This window comes from Adiantum capillus-veneris, chromosome 17 (assembly GCF_014529385.1).
Source record: "Adiantum capillus-veneris isolate H3 chromosome 17, ASM1452938v2, whole genome shotgun sequence".
Lineage (NCBI taxonomy): Eukaryota > Viridiplantae > Streptophyta > Polypodiopsida > Polypodiales > Pteridaceae > Adiantum > Adiantum capillus-veneris.
Genome location: NC_140947.1, coordinates 142162478 through 142186491, shown reverse-complemented (window position 1 = coordinate 142186491; position 24014 = coordinate 142162478). Strand labels below are relative to the sequence as shown.

The following is a 24014-nucleotide window of genomic DNA, read 5'->3' as shown; positions in this document are numbered from 1 at the left end:
GTCTATGCTATCATAGGCTAATTTACCACAAGCATTTTGGGTTGAAGCATTATACACTGCTGTGTATTTGATCAATAGATCACTACATGCTTCATTACAGTTTCGTGTACCTTTGGAGTTATGGTATAAGTTGTCTTATGAAAAACTTTGTACATTTGGCTGCAAAGCTTATGCACATGTACCCAAGGAGTTGCGTGCTAAGCTTGACCCTAAGTCCAGGAAATGCATCTTTATTGGCTATGGTGTAGATGGTCAATTTGGCTATCGTTTATGGGATCTGGAAAGTCGATCAATAATCCGTAGAAGTGATGTTGTCTTCAATGAGACCAAGATACATAGGCAGCCAACGAAAGAGGTTGAATTTTGGAAAGTGACGTTTTCCGATGTATCACCTCCTGTACAGATAGCTCCAGAGCCAATTACTACGAAGGCTAGTACAAGCTCTCATCAGCCCAAGAGATCTCAAAGAGTCTCACATCAGCCAGAAGGCGTGGACTTTGTGTTGCTGACAGATAGTGGTGAGCCTTCTTGTTACAAAGAGGCTATGCTAGCCAATGATAAGGTTCAGTGGGAACATGCTATGAAGAGGGAGCTATCCAGTATTGCAAAAAACAAAACATGGGAACTTGTTCCATTGCCAAAAGGTAGGAAAGGTTTGCCTTGTAAATGGGTTTACAAGAAGAAGATTGCATTCAATGTTGAGAATTACAAAGCTCGTTTAGTGGCCAAAGGTTTCAAGCAAGAATATGGTGTAGATTTCCATGAAATCTTTTCTCCAGTGGTCAAGATGATGACACTAAGAATGTTGCTTGCTTTGGTTGCCACTGAAGATATGGAGCTTGATCAAATGGATATCATTACAGCTTTCTTACATGGTGATCTTGAGGAAGAGATTTATATGCAGCAACTTGAAGGGTTTGTGCTCAAGGGCAAGGAACATTTGGTCTGTAAGCTTCTGAAAAGTCTCTATGGCTTGAAGCAATTGTCCAGACAATGGTATCAAAAGTTTGATGCATTTATGCGTTCCCTAGGCTATAAGCGCAGTAATGAGGATCCATGTCTTTACATGAAAAGACAACCAAATGGACAGGTTATTATGCTTATCGTTTATGTAGATGACATGCTTATTGCTGGTCATTCTAAGAAGGACATTGCTGACTTGAAAACTAAGCTGAAAAGTCAATTTGACATGAAAGATTTAGGTGAAGCCAATCACATTTTGGGTATGTGCATTACTCGTGATTGTAAGAAGAGGTTGTTGTACCTTTCTCAAAAAGAGTATGTGCACAAGGTTCTTGATCGTTTCAATATGCAGAAGGGGAAGGCCTTGAGTACTCCATTGCTTGCATATTTGAAACTTAGCAAGAACGATTGTCCCAAATCTGCTGAGGAAAAAGCTACGATGGCTAAAATTCCTTATGCTTCAGCTTGTGGTAGTCTCATGTATGCCATGGTGGCTACAAGACCTGACATTGCACATGCAGTGGGAGTTGTAAGCAGATTTACATCTAAACCTAGTAAAAAGCATTGGGATGCTGTCAAGTCGATTCTCAGATACTTGAGTGGCACTGCAGATAGACAATTACGCTATGGTCGTGGAGAGTCATCCATTCAAGGATTTGTAGACAGTGACTATGCAGGCTGTGTTGAAAGTCGTAAATCAACAACAGGTTGGATTTACACATTTGCTGGTTCTGCTATATCTTGGAGATCTGTTCTTCAAGATTGTACATCCATTTCTACCACAGAGGCAGAGTATGTTGCATTGAGTGAAGCATGCAAAGAAGCTATTTGGCTTGCTCGCCTAGTGAAAGATCTTGGATTGGAGCAGTGTACACCAATTCTTCATTGTGAGAGTCAAAGTGCTATTGCCTTGGCTAACAATCCAGTGTTTCATTCCAGAACGAAACACATTGATGTGCGCTATCACTTCAGTCTGCGTGAATGCCTGGCAAACAAGAGACTTGATTTAGTGAAAATTCCTACGTCAGAGAACACAGCGGATGCACTCACTAAGAGTCTCTCCAGCCATCAATTTCAACACTGTTGTGAGTTGATGGGCATTGGGTGAAGAGTGGTGCTCTTCCATTTTTATAGTCTCCCACATTGGCCATCAAGTGGGAGAATGTTAGGTTTAATGTCCATGTGACCGACCGCCCATCACTAACTGCACGAACCCTAAGTGTACAACTATACACTTGTATGAGCCACTAACACTATGTACAATGTTTATTGTGCCTTAGTGCATAAGATAAGAGAAGAAAGAAAGGGAGCATACAGTACGTTGGCTCTCCCCCTTGAACCTGTGTGTGGCTATGGTGGTGTGTGTGTGAGTGTGTGCGTGCGTATTCTTCTTCCATTGTGCTCCCAACTCCTCCCCATCATGTGTTATCCACTCCCTTCATGAGAAAGTCATGTATGAATCCCATGGTCCTCTCTATGCGGGGTATAGAGGCATTCAACCTACTCTTCGAGGAGTAGAGACGTGCTTCTATTGGCCTACCATGAAACAAGAGTATGTTTCAAAATGTGTGGTATGCCAAAAGACTAAGTATGATAGAGGGAAGAAACCTGGATTACTCCAGCCATTTCCCACCCCTAATTCACCATGGGAGAGTTTATCCATGGATTTTATCTTTGGATTATCCAAGTCTATCCATGGGAATACAGGAATATGGACAATAGTCAACAGGTTTAGCAAGCAAGCACACTTTATTCCTATCAAAAAGACTATCAAGGGACACCAAATGGCAACCCTCTTCATATCACATATTTTCAAACACCATGGATTACCAACATCCATCATGTTAGATAGAGATCCTAGAATGACCAGCAATTTCAGGAAAGGTCTCTTTGAAAATCTAGGTACAAGATTGAATTTCTCTTTGGCCTATCACCCACAAACAGATGGCCAAAGTGAGATAGCCAATCTTACGATACTCGATCTACTAAAGACTTATGTTATCGAAGTAGATCAACACTTACATGAGAAAAGTACTTACCCCTTGTAGAGTATGCGTACAATAATACTCTACATACTTCTATGGAAAAAGCACCTTTTGAAATCATTGAGGGAAGACCTAAAAGTCCCTTGCTACTCAAAGTACATGGGAAGATCTTCGTTGTGATGAGTATAGCCATGACCTACAAGAATCTTTTCAAAAGATTAAGGAGGCTATATCCATCTCTCAACAAAGGCAAAAAGTTGATGCTGACAAGCACAGAAGGGCCTTAACGTTCAAAGAAAATGATTGGGTCTTACTTAAGTTTCCTAAGGCTTGATTGAGGCAAACGACAGGAAAAAATCCTACGGGCCATCAAAAGTATTATGCTAAATTAGCAAAAAGATACTATGGTCGTTTTCAAATCTTGAAGCCAATCAATGAGATGGATTATCAACTCAAGTTGCCCAACCATTGGCTCATACACAATGCTTTTCATGTGAGCCTACTTAAGCCCTACAAAGGAGAGCCACCAAGTGAACCAATTATTGAAGACCCTCCCGAAATCGAAGACCAAGAAGCTATCCTTCAGCATGAAGACAAGGTACTACGACATGGTAAGATTATTCGACGGTATGTTATTAAGTTCAAAAATAATCCTTTTGAAGATGCTAGCTGGATGCAAGTAATATAGCTTAAGGATTGTATGAACCTTGTCAATGCTTACAATGCTACATTAGCTAGAGTAAGAAAATGTACAAATTTCTTTTAAATGACCAATGTTTTTTTTGTATAATAATAATTCTCTTTTTTTATTGTGCACAAATTTAAATAGTATGCATACTTAGAATCATGTTTGTGATGACGACATCTCTCAAACACCAAGTAGAATTTGGCACTCTACTTGGGAGAATGAAATGGACTAAAGAGCACACATGCTTGCGGAAGCTATGTCTCCCAAGCACCAAATGGATTAGTCATCCATCTTGGAAAGACGTCGTAGGGTAAAAAGGGATCCTCTATATCCGCTAAGCAAGATTGACTAATGACTAAGGCTTTATCTCTTCTACCTCATAATCGAGGACGACTATGATTTCAAGAGAGAGGTAATGTCATAAAATCTAACACTTAACCAACCCAAATTATTTTCTCATATTAAAATGATCATTTAATGTGGGAGAATAAACGGGAACCAGGGTTTAGAATATAGACACGTGCTTACAAATCTATCTCACCATGGGGCCAATGGTAAAAGGGGTCCAAATGAGAGATGGTCTGTTAGAGAGCAAGGCTAACCAATGGATCTTAAAAGACCTTAGGGTTGGCTTCATTGAAGACCTCCAAAGGTTAGTGTTAAAAAGTATTTTGACCTTAGGTTGACCTTAGGTAAGCTAGGGTTGAGATTGAGGTGGGAACACGACCCAAGCTTGAGGTGCCTGTCGTGCTTGATGAATAAGGTGCTTGAGGTGCTTGTTGTGCTTTTTGACTAAGGTGCTTGAGGTGCTTGCCGACTAGGGAGCTTGAGATGCTTGTGGGAACATGACCCAAGTTTCAGGTGGTTTGTCATGCTTGTTGACTAAGGTGCTTGAGGGGAAGGTGTTCCACAAAAGCCAACAACTATCCCTACAAGGAGGGGGCAAGCCCTTCTAGAGAGAGAACACACACCCCCTCACACAAGGCAAGCTTGGACAAAGAAATCAAAAGGAAAATTGTCAAGTTGCTCCTCATGTGGCCCTCATGGTGTGCCTAAAGCCTATTGGTTAGCCTCCCAAGGGGTCCAATGGTAAATTAGTAGACTTAATTAATTGTTTTTGTATTTATCAAGTCCTCTCTCCCAAAGGGAAAAGGGGGACACCTATCCCAAGGCTAGCATGCTTGCTTGATATGCATCCTGCATGTGATTGGCCAGGCTTGCAGGGGTCCAATGAGCTTCAAGCTTGTGCTAGAAGAGGGGGTCGACCAAAGCAATTAGGGGGCATGCTTGAGGGGTATACTCTCACACACACACTCTGCTTGTGTGAAGTGCAAAGTGCAAGAGCTCCATCTCCTTCTCCAACCTAGTAGAGAAGTTGAGAGCCTACACCAACACTCTTGGCTATGGAATGCAAATCCAACCAAGAGCCATGCTTCAATGCTTAAGCTTGCCATCTTATCCATCTTCATTACTATACTATTATGTATGCTAACAAGGAGAGTGATGATAAGTGAGGAACTAATTCTTTCTCCTATGAAATGTTTCTTCTTCCTCTTCCCTACCCTCATTCTCCACTAGCTGTCTCCACTTTCGAAGGTGTTTGAGGCCTTGGGAGTGAGGCTTGGGATAGTTAATAGTTTCCACAAAGTTTATGTTATGCTTGTGATGCATGAAGCTTTCCATCTTCATTGCATCACCTAGGTCACAAGGAACACAAAGATTGTATTGTACCAAGTCTCTCTTGATGGGAGAAACTATAGTACAAATGCCTATTGGAGGGGGGACCGGATCCACATAAATCCGGTCCTCAACTGTTGTCATGTTCTCTAAACTCTCTCTCTTGCAAAAGTATTGTTCATGCCAAGTTAACTAAATGCTATGTTAATGTTGCTACCATCAATTAAGTTCACCCTCTATGCTCACAAAGTAACTCCACAAAAGTGCTTCTTCTAATTTCCGCTACTCTCAAAGTTCATAGGCCATTTCCATTACAGAATCTATGAAATAGTGTCTCAATACACTTAGTTTAGCACAAAGAAATTACTCCATCAACCTACTTGAAGTGTATTTGTAGAGATTAATATAAGCCCCAAACCTAACATCTCAAAAGATACATTCAAACCAGCCTTAAATCAACAATTTATTCCTCATTTGGTATAGTAAGAAACTGTCATCCACATAGAGCACAATGATTAGAAATACATCATCTATAGGATTGACATACAAAGTGCTCTCAATTGGACTATTTTGAAAGCCAGGTGCATCTGAATAAGTACGAATCTTTTCATACTATGCTTGTGAATCTTGATTTAAGTCATACAATGCCTTCTTAAGCCTACACACCTTGTTTTCTTGCCCTTTTGACCAAAATCACTAGGTTATGATAGTTATAATATCTCATGAATATTACTATTTGCTTCTGAAAAATCCAGAAAAGAAAGGTCTATAATCTTTATTTGCAGGATGTTGTACCAAAAAACAATGTTGGGAAGTAATGAAAAGAACAGGTTTCAAATCAATGATTGTTGCAGATTTGAAGTCTTGTAGCTGAAAAAGTTTTAAAGTGTTACTAATAAAATTGAAAAAATTCAAGATTTCTATCAATCTTCTTTTAAATCATGTAGATGGTGGGGTTGAGTCTTGAAAACTCCTTTTGAAACCATGGGTGTACCAAGTGTGACCGGATAAATCCATTAATTGGAAAATGATGACCATTAGATGTCGTTCCAATTCAAAACTTGCTAAACCCATTTGACAATTTCCCACATAGTAGCACATGCAAACAAATGATATAACCTCTTTCAAGAGGGACTACATGCAAACCATTTGTATCAAGTGTGTTCAAAGGCTATTTAAAAAACCCTTGCCTGTAAATTTTCCATGAATGAATTATACACCCATTTCCTATTCAATATGTGTAAACCTCTTTTGTCTGGTACCCTTGTATAAGTTAACTAAAGGTAAAATCTACGATTTAAAATCCCCTTATGTTGAACTCATGTGCCATAGTAACATATTATGGATGACCCCCTCAAGTATTCATTTAGCCCTTCCATTGGATTATGGAATACACATGTTCTTGCTCCTATGTTTAGTGTATATTGTCAATTTAGTTTGAGAGAGATGCATAGCACATGTACTACTTCATGGTCGTTCGGCATGCATATCACATGTATTGATCCTCATAGTCCAACATTGAGGTTGTTTTAGAAAACTATGATTTGCAACTTTTGGTCATTTGAATTTTATCAATTTTCTACATTTGCAAAAAAATTGAAATGATATTTTTGCTACCCACACTTGAGGCACCATTGAACATCTAGTTGAAATTGTATTTCAGAGGTTCCTTATGATGGTTTTACACAGGTTATTTGCAAAGTGAAGCTTTTTTAGTGATATTTGTTGCTTAATGTATACTCCATCTTTTGGTAGATGTGTCATTTTCTACTTGAGCTTGAAGCTAAAAGACCACTCCCCAAGATTCTATTTGGTATGTACACCAAGCAAAACAAATGAGTATAAGGACATACATGAGGCCTCACACTTTCTTCAAAGCAAGAATTCGATCCATAAAGGACATCTATATGAATCATGGGTGGATGTCGGAAGAAGAAATATGTGCCTCGTTCCATATCTTACAATCTACTCTTGACATTATTGTATACAAGGCAAGTAGTTTGGCAGCACTTCAACATGCTAGTTAACACTTATGTTGCACTCTTACTCAATTGTGTTTTGACATATATAAGTAGTTCTCCAAGGTCTTGAATGTGTCTTCCCAATTGAAGAAAAGGCTCAATTCCAATTGGTCAATTGCATGGAATTCTCGTCAAGGGACATGTAGGTTTAAGACTCTTTGGGCTTTTCCAAGGGGTGCTAAGCACAATTACCTGCTATGGATTATGCTCCATCAAGGCTTTGGATTGGGATAGAGATCTCGAAGAATTGGAAGGGGTGATGGACTATGCCCCAAATGCTAGGGAGAGGTGAAATCTATCAAGTATTGTCTCTTTTTTTACCTACCCTTTTAACAAACAATTCTTGGAACCTTTGCAAAAAAAAAACTCAACCTACTCATCCAACAAATCATATGGAAGGAGTTCATTTTAAGATCAGATCTCTATTTGTATGGCTCATATGGGTTCATCGAAACTCATATGTCTATAGTACTCCAATCACAAATGCTCTCCTTTTGCTACAATTTGATCTTAGGAGAGCTACAGAAGTTCTCCAACAATTAATTAAGGAGGCCTCAATCCTTGATTTATAAATTGTCCAAAAGTGTACCGAATGGAAGAGTCGGACCAAGACATTAAGTGGATTCTACTCCGTCACTAGAGCTATGGTCGACTCCATCTTATCTCTATTATAGATGTATCACATAGCACTTGGATCTTGCTGCTTGTTTTCCAACCTTGATCCATGGATGTATGGACTTTGTTTTTTCCCTCCACCCACATGGAAATGCCCCTTTCGGACGTGACACGGGGGTGTGAAATAGTTAAAAAGACAAAAAAGTGATATAGTGCACAAAATAGGCAGGCGAAATAAAGAATCTGTATTGATGTATATAAAGATCACAGAAAGAGCTTAGCTCATGTCATAATCTCTTGATCACCCCCAAGCTATCTCGTTCTCAATCACAATCCCACACACACTCGCAATAACAATCACAATTGCACTTTCAATCCCAATCACAATCGTGCAGCCTCTTCTGATGACAGAGACCGTCTCCTTGGAATAGCTAGCCTAAAAGTAGTTATTTTTGTAATTGACTCTTGTCTTTAGAAATGCAAGGCAAAAATAGGGTTGAAAAGAGATGCCTTGTACTCGACCACAAAAACGGCACTACTAATATCCCATAAGTGCAAATGTAAAAGAATTAGAAAACTTTTTTTTAAGTCCTGAATTTTTGGCCATTTTCAATGGCCCGTAGCTCCCAAACGGCTCCGAATATGTTCGGACTCTACTCACATGAAGTTGTTCACCTCGTTATCTTCTTTGACAACTGTGTGGCACCGAAAAGTCACATCCTGCTCGGATTCTCCAAAAATTAATTTGCGAGCTGGCAATTTCGATGTAAATCAACATTTTTCCAAATTTTCCTTAATCTATGGGCTAAAATGAGCATCAAAACGATGGAATCTTAAAATACTGAAAGAACTAATATTCCTTCTGTTTAGAACTACGTTTGCTACATACAAAACTTTTCGAAAATTCGACCTTAACACTAGTTTGGTACCAAAACAGGACACTTTAAGTGTCCTTTTTGAACAAATTCAAATTAAATGCTACTTGCATTAGATGGTTTATTTAAGAAAACCCTCTGTATATGCTTAAATATGTTAGGTAGAGGGTCTTTTAAAGATATAACCTTGTATTTTAGAATCTATCATGATCAAGAACTATACTCATCAAGTTGACCCTGGTAAGACTTCGATTGATGCTTTGAAGAAATCGCATTTATAAGCACAAGAAAAAATGAAGCGACCTTGTAAAAAATTTTAGGTCTCTTCCACAATTTTTCTATAGATAATTGAAAGTTTCATGTGCAAAAAGATTGACTTTGGAGTGTGTAAAATAAAGGAAAGTTCCATGTGTTTGATATGGTCATTTCAAGCATATCGTTGTATGTTTCTGATGTATTTGTGAGTTTTATAAAGTGATACATTGCTTGCCCTTTCCATTGAGCACTCAAGGTGGCAAGTAGAAGAGCTTTGGTATGCAACAATTATTGGATCATTTTAAATATTCAAAACTGCATAAGAGAAAACTTTTATATTTTCATTCTTGAGACATAAGCATTCAAAACCTCAAATAATATCAAACTTTCCATGTAGATCCACTAAATGTATCAAAGTACGTGGTACATACACAATTGGGGTGCTTAAAACCTTGGTTTCAATGTTATTATGGCGAACTCAAGATTTTCAAGAGTTTTTGCATGATAAAGAATTTAAGATAGAGTTCAAGCAACAAGATTTAATTGAGTTAAGGAGCCAAAAAATATGTAGTTTCTTAGTTTAAATATATAAAGTCATTTGTAGTTGTCAAATTACACTAGAATAGTACCAATTTTATGAGGGGACCTTTGAAAGACCAAAATTATGCTCTTATTCAGCACGTGGCAAGTATGAAGTTATGTATATAACTTGCATGTGACTTGAAAACTTGTCTTTGGAGTTCATTCCATTGTTTTGTTACACTAAGTGCTAACACTTGGCTTTTATAATCATAAAAAAGGCCATCTCTACAAAAATATATAATAATTTTATGATTTTTTTCGCAAAACAGCGCGAAATTCTACTTAAATTTATGTCTTAGAACTTACCAAAATTCTCTCCATACAGATTGTACTTTGCTTTGGAGAGAAATCAAGTGTTTTCTTTCCCTCATAACTAATCTATGGTAGAAGCAAGGTGTAAAAAACTTCTTTCTAGCTTGACAAATAAATTGCCAAAACTTGGTAGAAAAACATGACACTTTAGTGTCTCAGGACACTTAAGTGTCCAATTACAGAACTAGTGTTAACACCCTCAAAAGTGTGTGCCCTCGGTCAAAATTTGAAATTGAAGGAAAAGAATTAGAATGAGCTCCTTAACTCTAAACGGACCAAATTTTGCTTCAGCCCTTTCCCATTCTAAGTTTCTGGTTATTTTAATTGATACCTCTTTCTACAAAACGAAAACCACGAAGACAACACTACGGGGCGGGGCACGATTGACATCGGCAATCGAGATTGATACGTGTTGTTGATCCACCCGTTGATGCCCATGATATTAATTATACTTGCAACCGGCTACCAACCATGGGAACAGGACGTTTAGGCCCCTATCACTCTAGACCGGGCAAACGCAATTCAGGCTGAGCTGGTCCAATTACTTTGATTACCTTGTTTCAAGATTTTCACATAGAGCAGTGGTCTCGCTGATGATGAGCAGATTTGGATGCCCAAGTCATGGCCGACGCTTCTCCTCTTGCATCTGAGGGGTCGCCCTCGCCCCCTCCCGCCCAACTGATGTTCTATGAAAGATGATTGGAGCAGCTCCTTGCGCAGGGCTTCTTTTGTGCCACCTTGTGTGACAGAAGCTGCGTACACTCGATGTGCAACCTACTTGGGCGTCGTGGACAGTGTGTGCCCTCTCACACATGGCCGCTGGTCATGTGTGACAGGAGCCTTATGCTTTGCGATTAGAGTCAACGAGATTGGGGTAAAGAGAGGGCCTCGTCAGGTGCTCAATCATAAGAAGGAAATTGTGGGGAATCGAGATACGCGTCGCGGATTCCAGCGATGAGCATCTCAGCAATGAGTCAGCATTCTTGACCAGAGAGAGAGGGAGAGAGAGAGAGAGAGCTCCAGTTGACTTTGAGCCACTGAGGTCACAGGTGAAAAATTACGATGAGAGCTTTCTGTGAGTCCACCTGATCATGAGTTCTAACTTCTCACCGATATAGCTATTCACGCAGGATGTGATTTTTTCGGGAATGGTACAATTATTTATATAGGTATAGCTACCCGCAGTACTGAAATACTCCCCCCCCCTTTGCCAAACATCGCCCACATCCGCAGCTCTCCGTTTTCTGTCGGAACCGCGATCGCCCATCTCCCCCCCTTGCGCCTTGTATCCAAATCACCATCGCCCACTTCGTAAATTGCCCGTCGTAATAAAATCTTTACGGTTGCCCGCGCCTCTTCTTCTTCTTCTTCCCCTTTACAATTGGCACGATTTGCAAATCAGCCCAAATTAGTACTTCTCTTGTCTTTCCTTCTTCATTTTTGCGCCTAACTCTGTTTTGATTCTAGACAACCCATTTCAAAGCATTTGAGGTCCTCAGTGCTCACATGAAAATGCTCTCTCTCACATAGTCCCTCCTGCCTGCTGCATTTGAGTACATTTCTCTCTCATAGTCCCCCCTTCTGCCTGCTGCATTTGAGGTCCTCACATGAAAATGCTGGTTAAACTTTCAAGGTGCTCGTTCTCTTCTGTTCCGTAGTAGCAAACTCCAGCTGTCAAGTACACCTTCACTCATTATATGTGTGATTCATCACTACTTTTCAGTTTTCACCGAGGCCTCTCTCTCTCTCTCTCTCTCTCTCTCTCTCTCTCTCTCTCTCTCTAACACACACACATCTCCGTGCTCTTCCTTGACTTGACATCTTCCTGCAGGTCCATGTTGCCCTCTCCATTTCTCCTTGTCATGTACTGCCACATTTGAATCTGCATCCATTGCCTCTCTCTCTCTCTCTCTCTCTCTCTCTCTCTCTCTCTCTCTCTCGGTTATATGAGGAGCCTCATAGAATTCATTGTATCTTTTCCTAACTTCCTCTCATTCGGTCCATGAGTAAACCTCATTGTCTGTGCTTTCATGGTCTTCTATACATTTAGTGTGAAGCATATTGCGAATTGCCTCTTAACAGAGCTGGCTTGAACTGATTCCATTGATTGAACCATGGCCGCCACACAAACCTTGGACTATTGCAACTTTGCCAAGCTGCAAAGGGACCACGATGTGCACGAAGCTGCAAGTGCAGGGTTGGAGAATTTTCATAGGCTAGTGCAGCTGCTCTCAGAGCACCAACATATAGAACAACATGAATTAGATCAGTCAAAGGATATTGGGGGCTGCTCTACGGTAGCCGATGAAACATTGTCTCAGTTCAAGAGAGTGGTCTCGCTGCTCGGCAGATCCGGCCATGCTCGCTTTCGGAAAGGCCCACGAGCTTCTTCTTCCATAGCCACCAGTTTATCTGACATGCAAGTGGAGGCCGTGTCAAAGGCTGCCTCTACTTCTAAAGAGAGTACTCCCACAGCACACATCGACATTGCCGACAATGGGAGCATGAATGGTGGCAGATTGTTCCGGCCACAGCCCACCTCCTCTTTGTTGCCCCAAACTGTGAAACAGTTGTCCCCTCAAGGCTCTTCATCAGTAAGTGTGACATGCTCCTCTGATGCCCCTCATGCGGCATCTCCGACCGCCTTCTCCCCTGTTGTCTCCACTTCCCAGCATGGTCTCCCGGTAGTCCCAACACAGAAGCATCAGCAAAGTACCATGCCTCCTGTTGCCCAACATCATTATGCCATCAAACCCACATTACAGCAGGTCAATTTGAATTTGAAACCTGATTCGCCCCCGCCAAGTCTAATGCTTAACCCTTTCTTAGTGTATGGTTCTCAGAAGTCTCAGATGACAATTCCTTCTCAAAATACTGGCCGAAGTGTTGATGTATCTGGTGTTTACACCGCCCCTTCGATGCGTCAGAATGTTCAGCCGGCGTATATTGCTTGCCACAACAGCTCTGGTAATCCTGCCCTCAATTTGGTTTCACCTACATTCTACCAAGTTGATAGCTCCTTATCAGCATTATCTCATAACCAATGTCTTATTGAAGGACCAAACAACATCATCAAGTCCATGCAGCCCCCTATCTCTTTGCATGCACAAAATCCTTACTCAGATGGCTACATACGAAACTCGGAGACCTCATCAATGTGCACACAGAGCTTCTCCACAACAACGAATTCATTCATGTCGTCTCTCAGCATTGCTGGGAGTGTGAGTGACAAGCATCCAGTCTTCCACCATGCATTCGGGAACATCGGTATGGGTGGCCACCCTCCAATTTCGTCAACTGGAAAATGTGGGAAGCGGCTCGATGATCAAAGTGGGGGTAGATGCAATAGTTCTGGGAGGTGCCATTGCTCGAAACGCAGGTTGGTTTCCTCTGGATGAGTTGTATGTGCATTTGGACATCTGTATATTATATAGGCGGTCCAAGGCGCCTTCACAAGCTATGGAAGGGCTTTTAGTGTGTGTGTGTGTGTATGTTAACATTGGATTTTTTTCATTTCTCTAGGAAATCAAGAGACAGAACAGTGATTAGAGTGCCTGCGATAAGCTCGAAAATGGCGGACATTCCAGCAGACGATTATTCATGGAGAAAATACGGGCAGAAGCCCATCAAGGGCTCCCCTCATCCCAGGTATGTTTCCATGGCTTTTAACCTGAATCAATATAACTGAACTTTTAGAGGCCAAAACTTGGACAGCAGTGAGCACATCAGAATGTAGAAGAGCTGATTTATTCTCTACTTCTTTCAGGAGTTATTACAAGTGCAGCAGTGTGAGAGGATGTAGTGCGCGAAAGTATGTCGAACGAGCTTCGGATGATTCGAGCATGCTGATTGTCACATATGAGGGGGAGCATAACCATTTTCAGAGACCTTATGATTCAGCAAACAACATGATGGTCCAAGTCTGAAGATATACAAGAAAAATTAGCTAGCTTGGTGTGTTGAAACTTGTTTTTTTTTCCCAGAAAGCTGACAAATGGTTGGATTAGGGCTTTTTTGCTTTGAAGTTGCGGCCACTGTTTAATATTAGCGGTGGTGGCTTCAAGTTACTACCCTACACCCAGATGAGTCTTTCTGAGATTTGAAGGTTTTTTTGTTGTTGCAAGAATTGGTTATCATTCTTTCGCCGAAGGCCCTACCCATAAAAAGGATGGTTTTTTGAGAAGATGATACCGATCGTGTGAGATTGAGATCATAAACTTTGGATGAACGTGTTCTCCCCTCCTAATTAACATTGCACCAATCACTGAATGATGTACTCTGCATCTAACTCGCTTTTGTATAAATTACTCACCATAAGTTGTTTGGTTTCAATGTGGATCAGCAGTCTCTGAAAGAACCAAAGTGCCGCTCTTTCATTTCAACATTGTATCTGAGAAAGTAGTTCATGTGTGTCTTTTTGTGAGTGTATGACTGTGTGTCTATGAACTCCAATCTTCGAGGTAGCACGAAATTTTGATGGCAAATGAAGTTTAATGACCTAATGCACTGCAAGCTCATCAAATATCGCTTTTTAGCTTTATCGAAGCCTTTTTGCTTTTGTTTCTTTGGAATTCACCCAATGCAAACATGCACTGGGCTGTCCTGCTTCTTAGCTTCTAGGTACCACTTAAGGTTGTGGGGCTTACCAAACTTTTTTTTGTTTTTGTTTTGGGGCAAAACTCACAAATATATTAGTAACCCAAAAGAATTACAAATATTAGTCATGCTCATCACGAGACATGCCATCTTTCAGCAGACACTAGTACATTGGCTTACAAGGGGGCCACCCCACGACACTGGTGAAATGATCAGAGACATATTCTTACTTAATCAAGATTATTCAGCACAAGAACTATGATATATCCCCTGGCCGTGCAACTACTTTTCATGCACGCACTCAAAACGTCTGTGTATCCATATGAGTAGCATGTGCATCGCGCAAAGTGGCACGATGGATAGTTTCGCGACATGTGCGTATTGCATGGGCATTTTCAATCAATACCTCCCCCTCTACTGCTCCTTCAGCATGCTCTTCTCAATTTCCCCCCATAGCCAAAGCATGAGGTCTTATCTCCCATCTTTTGCTGGTTCCACTGCAAATAGTGTCTTGTATTGGCTTAAATGGAATCTCTTGGTCATTGCATTATGTTCTAGTTTTACTAAGGACAACTGTTTTCAAAGAAGACTACCCGAGGTTAGTGTCAAAGTAAGCAGCAGAGGATGCAATGAAGACAAGAATTGACTCACGATCCGGTGGACTCATGTAAAGCCACATACAAGGCGTCTGTGGAGAAGAGAGATCACTGAGGTAGAAAGAGACATGACATCTAAGAGAGAGATCTGGGAAAGCCTCTTCATCACATCTGAGAGAGAGAGAGAGAGAGAGAGAGAGAGAGAGAGAGAGAGAGATCTGGGAAAGCCTCTTCATGCTCATAACAACATGTGGGACGGGTGTCTAACCTCACTCTTATCTTATTGTAGATTTAGCAAAAACCACGATTAAATTATCAATCCATGGGATGAAGCTGACTCGATTAGTGCATAGAGGCTACAAGAGGTTGTTAGTCTCTTAGAAACAACTAACAACTCGCATCTAACTCAAGCTACACTCAAGCGACTGAAATCACCAAAAGCCAATCGTTCACATTGGCAAACAATTCACATCCGTTACAACATTAAATGACATCCAAATGTAACGAAACTTCTACGATATGTTTATAAGACCTAAACACACATGCTTATGGTTTCAAACCCCACTTTAGGTCAAGTACCAAAATCGCGATTATTAACAGCAGTGGATTTTTGACTCAGTCGTTTTCGACGTAGAATGCACTTAAATGCTTAGCAATGATGTACCAATATTCCGCCTATGCTTAGTTTTTTATTTTGAAGTGTAAATTCCTACTTATAATGAAATTAAGCCGCGGGTCGGTGATGTCAAAAGCTACGAAATACTGTGATGTATTTACGTCAATGCGTAGAGCTCTTACCTACGGTTGCAATGCAACAAACGCGACTGCAATGTGACAACCGGGGAGAGAGTAGGAAGCGTGAGAAGGAGAGAAGTGAGTTCTGTTAGCTCACGCTGTGTATTTCATTATCCAAAACATACAAATAACTTATAAAAATTGGTTTTTATACCTTAGCCAAGATTTTTGGTGATCAAAACTAATAATCTTGGAGCTCTAACTAAAGATAGGTAATGACAAGTTGATACAATCTGGAAGCTTGTAGCCCTGGCTCAACTATTACAAGGTTTACACGAAAAATAGGAGTTACAATATTCTTGGTTTATAATAAAAAAAAGTGTTTTTACATGGGAGCTCCGAAAAATGGTATTCGTGGTAGCTTACTACTAACATTTCTCCCCTTCTCGCCTGTGTCGTCCCTTGACACAGCTTTATGGGCTGAAGTAGTCTTCGGGTTGACGACTGGCGAGGCGGTCTTCAAGCGCATTTAGTGTCTTTTGGTATCTGATCTTCATCTCTTTATCTGACACTTTTAAGAACTGCATAGTTACTCTGCTTTTCAACTCCACTGCTGAGTAGCGGACAAATCGTGATGTTAGGTTGCTGATTACTGGTCCAAATATCTTCGTTCGCCAAGTGAAGAACCCTGTGTAGAACGCTTCCTAAAAAACGCCAGCATATTGTGAGAAGGTAAAAACATACATCGGGCATAGAAGCCATAGAGGACTTCTTCGGAAGATTGGCCATTGAGATCGTAACATAAACCTTTATTACCCTCAAGGAATGACATCCAAGGGGTGCATGCTTGCTTTGGCTCATGAAAAACCTCGATACATGTGAGCATCATTCGACAAATTTTATATAGCATTGCACATGATAAATCTGGTAGACTTTTGAAGAAGAACATGACGCCGGTTAGGGTTTTCACCATGTACTCTTCAATCGGTGGTCCCTTTTCTGGAGCAGGCAATCGGGGTAGTTAAGCCAAGTTTGGTCGCTTCTTTGTTAATACCTCCTATGCTTGCCAGGTCCTTACTCTTGGTATAGGACAGAAAGTAGGATCCTTTTGTAAGACCGCAGGTGCTCTTATGAACAGAATCAAATACCTTGGATTCTTGTTCAACCAGCTGCCACTTTAGGTGGGGTTGATCTGCGCTGTCTACCTGCATGTCTTTGTACAACCTCTCTTTTACCTAGAGCAATTCTACCTTTATCAAAGGATAGGGCAGGGATTGTTGGTCCCATTGCACATTGATTTGATTGGGAGTGAGTTGTATAACCTTGACGGAGTGAAGAACTCTCAGCTCCCAATCCATTGCTGCCTTCCACTGCTTATCTACCTCTTGTGTAATCTTCTCTTTCAGTGCATCTTCCTCAACCTTTGAGAGTTGGACCATTGGCACTGTATCCGTTTCGGTTATGTGTACTTGAAATTCCTCCTCGCCACTTAGCTCTTCTGCTGGCTGTGTCTCCATCTCAGCGAAAGTAACTAAGGGGATCTCTATTTGTGGTTTCTCGGAAGTTCTTGCCTCTTCTTGTGTTTCTGGCCGTCCCTCTCGCAACAGTTGGTTGACTCTTTTAAGTTCAGCTATTTCTTTCAGCAGCTCCTTTTCTCTTTGCACCCGCATTAAAGCCAGGTCTCTGCACTGAGACTGCTCCAATTTTAACTCCAGCTCGAGGTCTTTATTCTTCTTCCCTAATGCTTTGTAGACCTCGTCTGTTCCTTTGATCGAGGCTATGACTGGATTCTCTTGTATTTGCCGCAAGAAAATTGCATGATCATTTATTCTTTGCTCTGAGTACTGTAGAGAAGCATTTGCTACATCTAACTGTACCTGAATCTTTTGAACTGACAGGGTTGTAGTTAGAAGTTTGTTTGTAACTTCTGTTAGCTGTTCATCTTTTGCTTTGCATGTATCTGACAACTTCGTAAGCAAGTCACCGAGCTCCTCTATTTCTTTCTGTTGTTTATCCCGTGCTAGCTGATGTTGTTCAGCTTTTGCTTTCAACTCCTGCACTTGCCTTTGTAGATCGGTGATGACGTTTAATCGGTCGTCTAGCTCCCCTTGGAGTGCGTCAATCATCATTTCTAATTCTTTGGCCCTTGTGCTACGGCTAAGTACGGCTATTCGGAGTCTTTCCGTCATGTCCTGCATTTGCTTGGCATACTCGTTGACTTGCGGGATCACTTCATCGTTTGATTGCCAATCCTCGTTTCTGGCTAGCTACCTTGATGTTTCTGCAGTCTCTTGTGTATCTTTTGGCTGCGTCATGGTGGCTGGTTGTTGTTGTTCTTGAGGTTGTGGCTGATCATCTCCCGCTTTGTCATCCTGAGGCTATGTGGATGCCTCGGCCTTTTCTTGTTGTGTTGAGGTAGAAGGTGTTTCCTCAGACTCGTGATCTCTTGTGTGCTCAAACTTTGTGGTGTCTTCTTGTTCAGGACTCGCTGTCCATTAGGAGAAACTTGGACTCAATTTTGGGCCCTGTAAGAAACGCCAACTCAGCATAGAGAGAGGTAATTGTGAAAAATGTAAAAGTTCTTTTTTGGAATTCTATTTCTCATAGTACATACGTAAAAGTTTGCTCAATCACTTAAATGCATGCTCATACAAAATGCTTTTCGAGAGCCCAACTTAAGTGTACACAAAAATCCATGTCTGTGAATCTTAATGAGTGATGTGATGTGCGATGAGAGAAAACACATAAGAGTTGTTTTTAAAATACAAAAATAATGCCACGGATGCATCCGGAACGTCTAAAAACCTTAGGATAGCTCTTTAAAACACTGAAATCTGACGTCTCTAGTAGAGCTATCCTAAGGTTTTTGGACGTTCTAGATGCATCTATGGGCTTAAAAAATGCAATATCTTAATCCTAGGGCCTCATGAGGTCAGAACCAATCGAATAGAGGTCCCAGAGACCCCTCAAGGGCCTCATTTTGCTTGGTTCTGACTCCATCATAGTCTTAAATAGTACCTATCAATCACTATCAAGTACGATATGTTCAAATTTAAATTGCGAGTACTTCATAAAAAGGTGATTGATACTTGTGCGAGATGCACAAGTACAAGTACTTCACTTTATAGGATAGCAACAACGGGTCATAAAAAGGCGTTCGGCGCTTGTGCAAGATGTCATTATCAAGCACCTTACTTTTCTGATGATAGTGACAATTTCACCAAATGGTTTCATGGACATTTTCAAAATAAGAAAAAAGGTTTTTTCAATGTAACGTTATCCTTCTTCCTATTGGCTAAGGAGCATTCTCTCACTAGAGCTAAAAGGCCCGAAAATGAGTCCATTTCTTTCCTAATGCCTTTCTGGCTCTTTGTCTTGCTCTTTTTGCTGCTCTTGTGTAGATTCAGCTGCCTATTGTGCATAGCCAGCTGCTTCTCTTTGTTCAGGCCCTGTCTCCTTGGTGGGCTCAGGTTCTATGGCTTTACTTGCTGGTGAAGGTGGTGGGCTCGGCATGGGGTGATCATGCTGTGCTGAAACGGGTAAAGAAGGTCGGGGAGACACATCACCTTGATCATGTTGTGCTTCTCCTTGTGCACTTGCTTCCTTTGCTTGCTTTTGTTGCTCCGTCGCCTCTTTAGCTTTCTGTTCCGCTTCTTAGGCTTCTTTCATCTTTAAAGCTTCTGCTTCTTGATACATCTTTTCCAGTGATTCTGTGGGATCTTCTGCCTGTTTCCTAGTATGGTGCTTTGTTCTTGGCCCTTTGAGTTCAATTGGTACCCATTTTGCCGGGTCCTTGCCTTGTGCTTGGCAACTGCGTTCATTATAAGATTGATTTTCTCTTTCAAATCGGGCTTATTTTTGTACAGGTTCCTCCTGATGTGCTGCCACGGCTTTTCTTTCATCTCTTCCCTTCGTGTTCTTTTTTCCTCATTATCTGAGCTTTCACTGCTATGCCGTTTTGGCAAGCTCTCAGCAAACTCCTTATCTGAATTGTATGTTCTCTTGGCAGATCTTGTAGCCCGAGGGGAGGGTTGTGCTGACACTATCCAAGTGTTCTGATCTGGGGCAGGCGGCAAGTTGTCGGCCATGCCGATAGCATGGTAGGCGATTCTGGTCAAAACCTCTGGTGCTCCCACGTATGTAATTTTTCCTTCTTTCTTTGTCCCCTTCAATGTGGACAAAACATACTGTGCATGATCAATTGGTTGCCTGGTTGTCGATTTCAGAACTTGTGTAAAGGTTGTGGAAACCGCATGATTTGGTGTCGTATACCTTGGTGGTCTCTTGGTGAGGAAGTGGAAGTGCTGGTGATACAATCTAGCGGGCTCTTCCACCTGTTTTTGAACGAGGTCGGCAAATGTGGTAGCGGTGGTTTTCTTGGTGAAGGTTCCTGCCGTCTTTCTATCTCGTATCCTCATGGTCATTCCCTCTGTTGGCAGTTTGAGTGCTTCTGCCACTATCTCTTTGGTAATCACCACTTCAACCTTGTTCCCTTGCTGGTCATAGAGTTGAGCGGTTCCATCTTCTTTGATTGTGGACAAAAGCTCATAAGCTTTTTGAAAGTCCACTCCACACGGTTGTTGTTCATAGAATTCTGTGAGACCAAGCCTCTTGTTGGCTTCTTTGGTATCGGGCTTTGTAGCGACATCATAAACTCCTTTTGATAGAAGTTGCTGCTCTACCTGATGTCCTTCTTCTCTCTTGAATCTTCCTGTGAACACTGTTGTGTTATGCTATTCAAGGTGTTCCTTTGATAGGTAGGTCGCTTTGGCATTCTTGGCTGAATCGGGATCCAGTTGGTATGGCGGTAGCTCTTGGAGCTTTTCCTTTTGCGAGAGCTTCTTCTTGGCCCTCTCTGTGGCTTGCATGGATCCTGTTAAGTGAATAGAGTGTCAAAGTTAGCAAATTTGATAGAAATTCTCTGAAATGTCCTTCAGTCTGAAATGTTGACAAATTTGGTCCAATTTGCTTCAAATCAATTTTTGAACATGCATAGATACATAAAAACATGTAAAGATCAAATCCATAAAGTCAATACAAAATTTGCAACAAAAGTAAATAATGGCAATTATTTACAGCTGAGTAATTTTTTCAACTTACCAAATGACTTTGAACCCACAACCTCATGCCCCAAGCTTTGAGACACATGGGCTAACCACCTCACCCGCGTGCACATTAAGTAACCCAACCCGTTTTTATGATTCTTTATGGTAACTCAACATGCTTTGCTCGGATTTAAGGGGTATAATTTTTGCCTATGTTTAGTTTTGATGTGACGATTGCGATTGCAATTGCATTGATTTTTGTGCGTGGACTTGGCAACCGTGGATCCCCTCACCACCTCTCATTAAATTTTGTGTGTTAGTCTCGAAGCGACTAGAGACAACATATACATAAAATTGGAATAAGGTGCATTTGATTGCCTTTAAGTTTTGAAGTAATCCCATAGATTGAGAAGTAATTTGCAAGGTTCAGATACGTACATTGAAAGAAATTTAGTACCATTTGTCGTTTAGATCTCTCACTTCATTGTTGGAATGCTCGAGGGGGCATTTGGCAACCTTCATTCAAAATGAAGTCCGTATGTTTCTCTATTGTTGGGATTGGTTTCTAGCGAGCTCTGGAGTGAGCTCTTATGGGATATTCTCTAAATGTTGTCTTTATAAAAAATGATCGTTTATAAAGTGATTGGAGTAATCGGAGCGAGCTTTTGAAAGAGAAATTTTATCTCTCTCTCTCTCTCTCTCTCTCTCTCTCTCTCTGAGCACAAGTGGGTTCTACGTCCGCTTGTGCTTAGAGAGAGAGAGAGAGAGAGAGAGAGAGAGAGATAGAGAGAGGGAGGGTGAGAAAGGGATGAACAGAGGGGGGTGTGGGTGATATATATATATATATATATATATATATATATATGTATATATATATATATATATAGAGAGATATATATATATATATATATATATATACATATATATATATATATATATATCTCTCTCTCTCTCTCTCTCTATATATATATATATATATATATATATATGTATATATATATATATATGTAGAGAGAGAGAGAGAGAGAGAGAGAATCTCTCTCCCAAAAGCTCACCCTGATTGCTACAATTGCTTCATGAACGAGTGTTTTCGGTAAAGGCAACATCTAAATAATATCCCAAAAAAGCTCATTCCAAAGCTCGCTCAAAACCTCAACGCTTGAAAATGTTACTTGAGTAATCAATTTGCAAATTGTCTTGCTTTCTGTGAGAGATTCTTACAATCCTTTGTTTGTGTTTGAGATGGAATTCAAATAAGAGATGCCATGTTTTCAAGACACATAGTCCAGTCCTTGCTTTTGTTTATGTTCCCTATTTGACTTCATCTTCCCTTGGGATACCCCATACTTAATCAAGATATGGTCTTTTAAGAACATTATAAAGCTTAATGTTACCTTTTCGTAGCATGGAATTTATTCTGTGTGTGTGTGTGTGTGTGTGTGTGTGTGTGTGTGTGAATCCTTGTTGAAGGAGCTCTTTACCAAGGTTCCAAAGAGTGATGAAGTCATGTTCCTCCTTTGTCATAAGAGGGCCAAGCTAATTTGAACAACATGAGTGATCAAAGGTTGTGCTTACATGCTTTTTCCATGAGAAGCTTTAAATATCACTAATACATAGGTGCCGCCTCCGATGGAGGCACCTCTCTTTGTCTCTCTCTCTCTCTCTCTCTCTCAAGGCACACTAGGCTAAAGCGTTGGATATAGGGGAGAGAGAGACGTGGGAGGGCGAGACTGAAATTCAACCCCCTTTTATATCTAGTATAAGGGCCTATTGTCTTTGGTGCTTGACCACTTATAGCTTACTATATACCAACTTCCAAACTGGGTTTTGAGAATGGCAATGGTATTAGGTAGTCCTATCTTCATTTGTTAAGTTTTCATTTCACACTAAATTGACTCTTGTGAATTTTAGTTAGTCTCAAATTCCTCATGTTGTAAAATAATGAAATTATGCTAGAAGGAAACAATTTTTATCAACTTCTTTTGGGTGCCATAGGAGGGTCTTCGTGTAGGCCCTCCAAAACTGTCCTTGAAAGTGGAATTGACCATTTTTGGCGCACTTGTATGCATGCGACAATGGCCATTGCTTCTGTGGAGGGTGGTTGAACCACCCTCCAAAAATGCCTCCCGCTTTGAAACTAGCTAGTACTCGTCATGAAAGGTTGAATGACTATTCCAACCCTTAGCAATTGAATAGTAGACTAGTGCAACTTGATAGTGAGCTTGTGTGAGCGTGTATGGGAATGCATTAGGCAAGCTCGATAATCTAGAGGCTCCTCTTTGTTTGTTATTAGGCATACAAGAAGGAGCTCTAACCCTTCCATTGAAAGTATGAAATCACCTTGCAAAAATGAAGGTTGAACTTGGTAGTTTGCAAATTTGGCATTATAGGCTTGAAGTATATACCAAATACATACTCTTAGTGAAATATGGGCTTATTTGAATGTACAGAGTGAAAATGGTGCCAGATTAGGCTTTAGGTCTCTAAAACAGTAGACGTAAGGGAATTTTGAGATTTTGAGCTTCAAATTTGTTCAAACTTGGCTAGTGGGCTTAGGGCATCATGTACTTTGGATCTATGATGGCAAAGTTGCAATTTTCTCCCATTTTGGCCAAAAAGTAAATAATTGTGATTATTCATTTTTTCATCAAAATGAACACTTTTTGGTACAACTTGGTTCTAAGGATGGTATAGACCCTATGTATGTGATATGGGGTGATTTGGATCAAAAGATAGGGCTCATAACTTAGAAATTGGCTTGCAAGGACTTCTTTGAGTTTTTTGGCAATTTTCCAAGTTATAGTTTATCATTTTGGCTCATACTTGGAATTTGGCATGTAAACAGGTGTGTACAAGTGATAGGTGAGGTGATGATACAATTTCCCATCCAAAATAGTATAAAAGTAAATAATCGTGATTATTTACAGCAGCCAACATTTTCTTGCAAGACTTGTTAATTTTGACCTAAACACATTCTATATACCTAAAACAAGTCCTAAATTGAATTTGGTAAAATTTGGTCTTGCCGGCATCACTTTGTGCTTTGTTGACTCTGAAATTTTTGATTTT

The 24014-nt window shown here is 40.7% G+C and overlaps 1 protein-coding gene across 4 annotated transcripts; it reads left to right on the top strand.

Moving 5' to 3' along the window:
- Positions 1-11178: 11178 nt before the first annotated feature.
- LOC147438220 (putative WRKY transcription factor 11) lies at positions 11179-14311 on the top strand. Of its 4 annotated transcripts, XM_086487522.1 has the most exons (5): positions 11179-12741; positions 12817-12940; positions 13031-13352; positions 13496-13621; positions 13740-14311. In XM_086487522.1, the coding sequence occupies exons 1-5, from the start codon at positions 12088-12090 to the stop codon at positions 13897-13899; spliced, it is 1386 nt and encodes a 461-aa protein (XP_086343648.1). In that variant the 5' UTR covers positions 11179-12087; the 3' UTR covers positions 13900-14311. The 4 variants fall into 4 exon arrangements, with proteins under 4 accessions (XP_086343648.1, XP_086343646.1, XP_086343647.1 ...); XM_086487520.1 differs by having other exon boundaries at positions 11180-12741; positions 12817-13352; XM_086487521.1 differs by having other exon boundaries at positions 11180-12940.
- The last annotated feature ends 9703 nt before the right edge of the window (positions 14312-24014 follow it).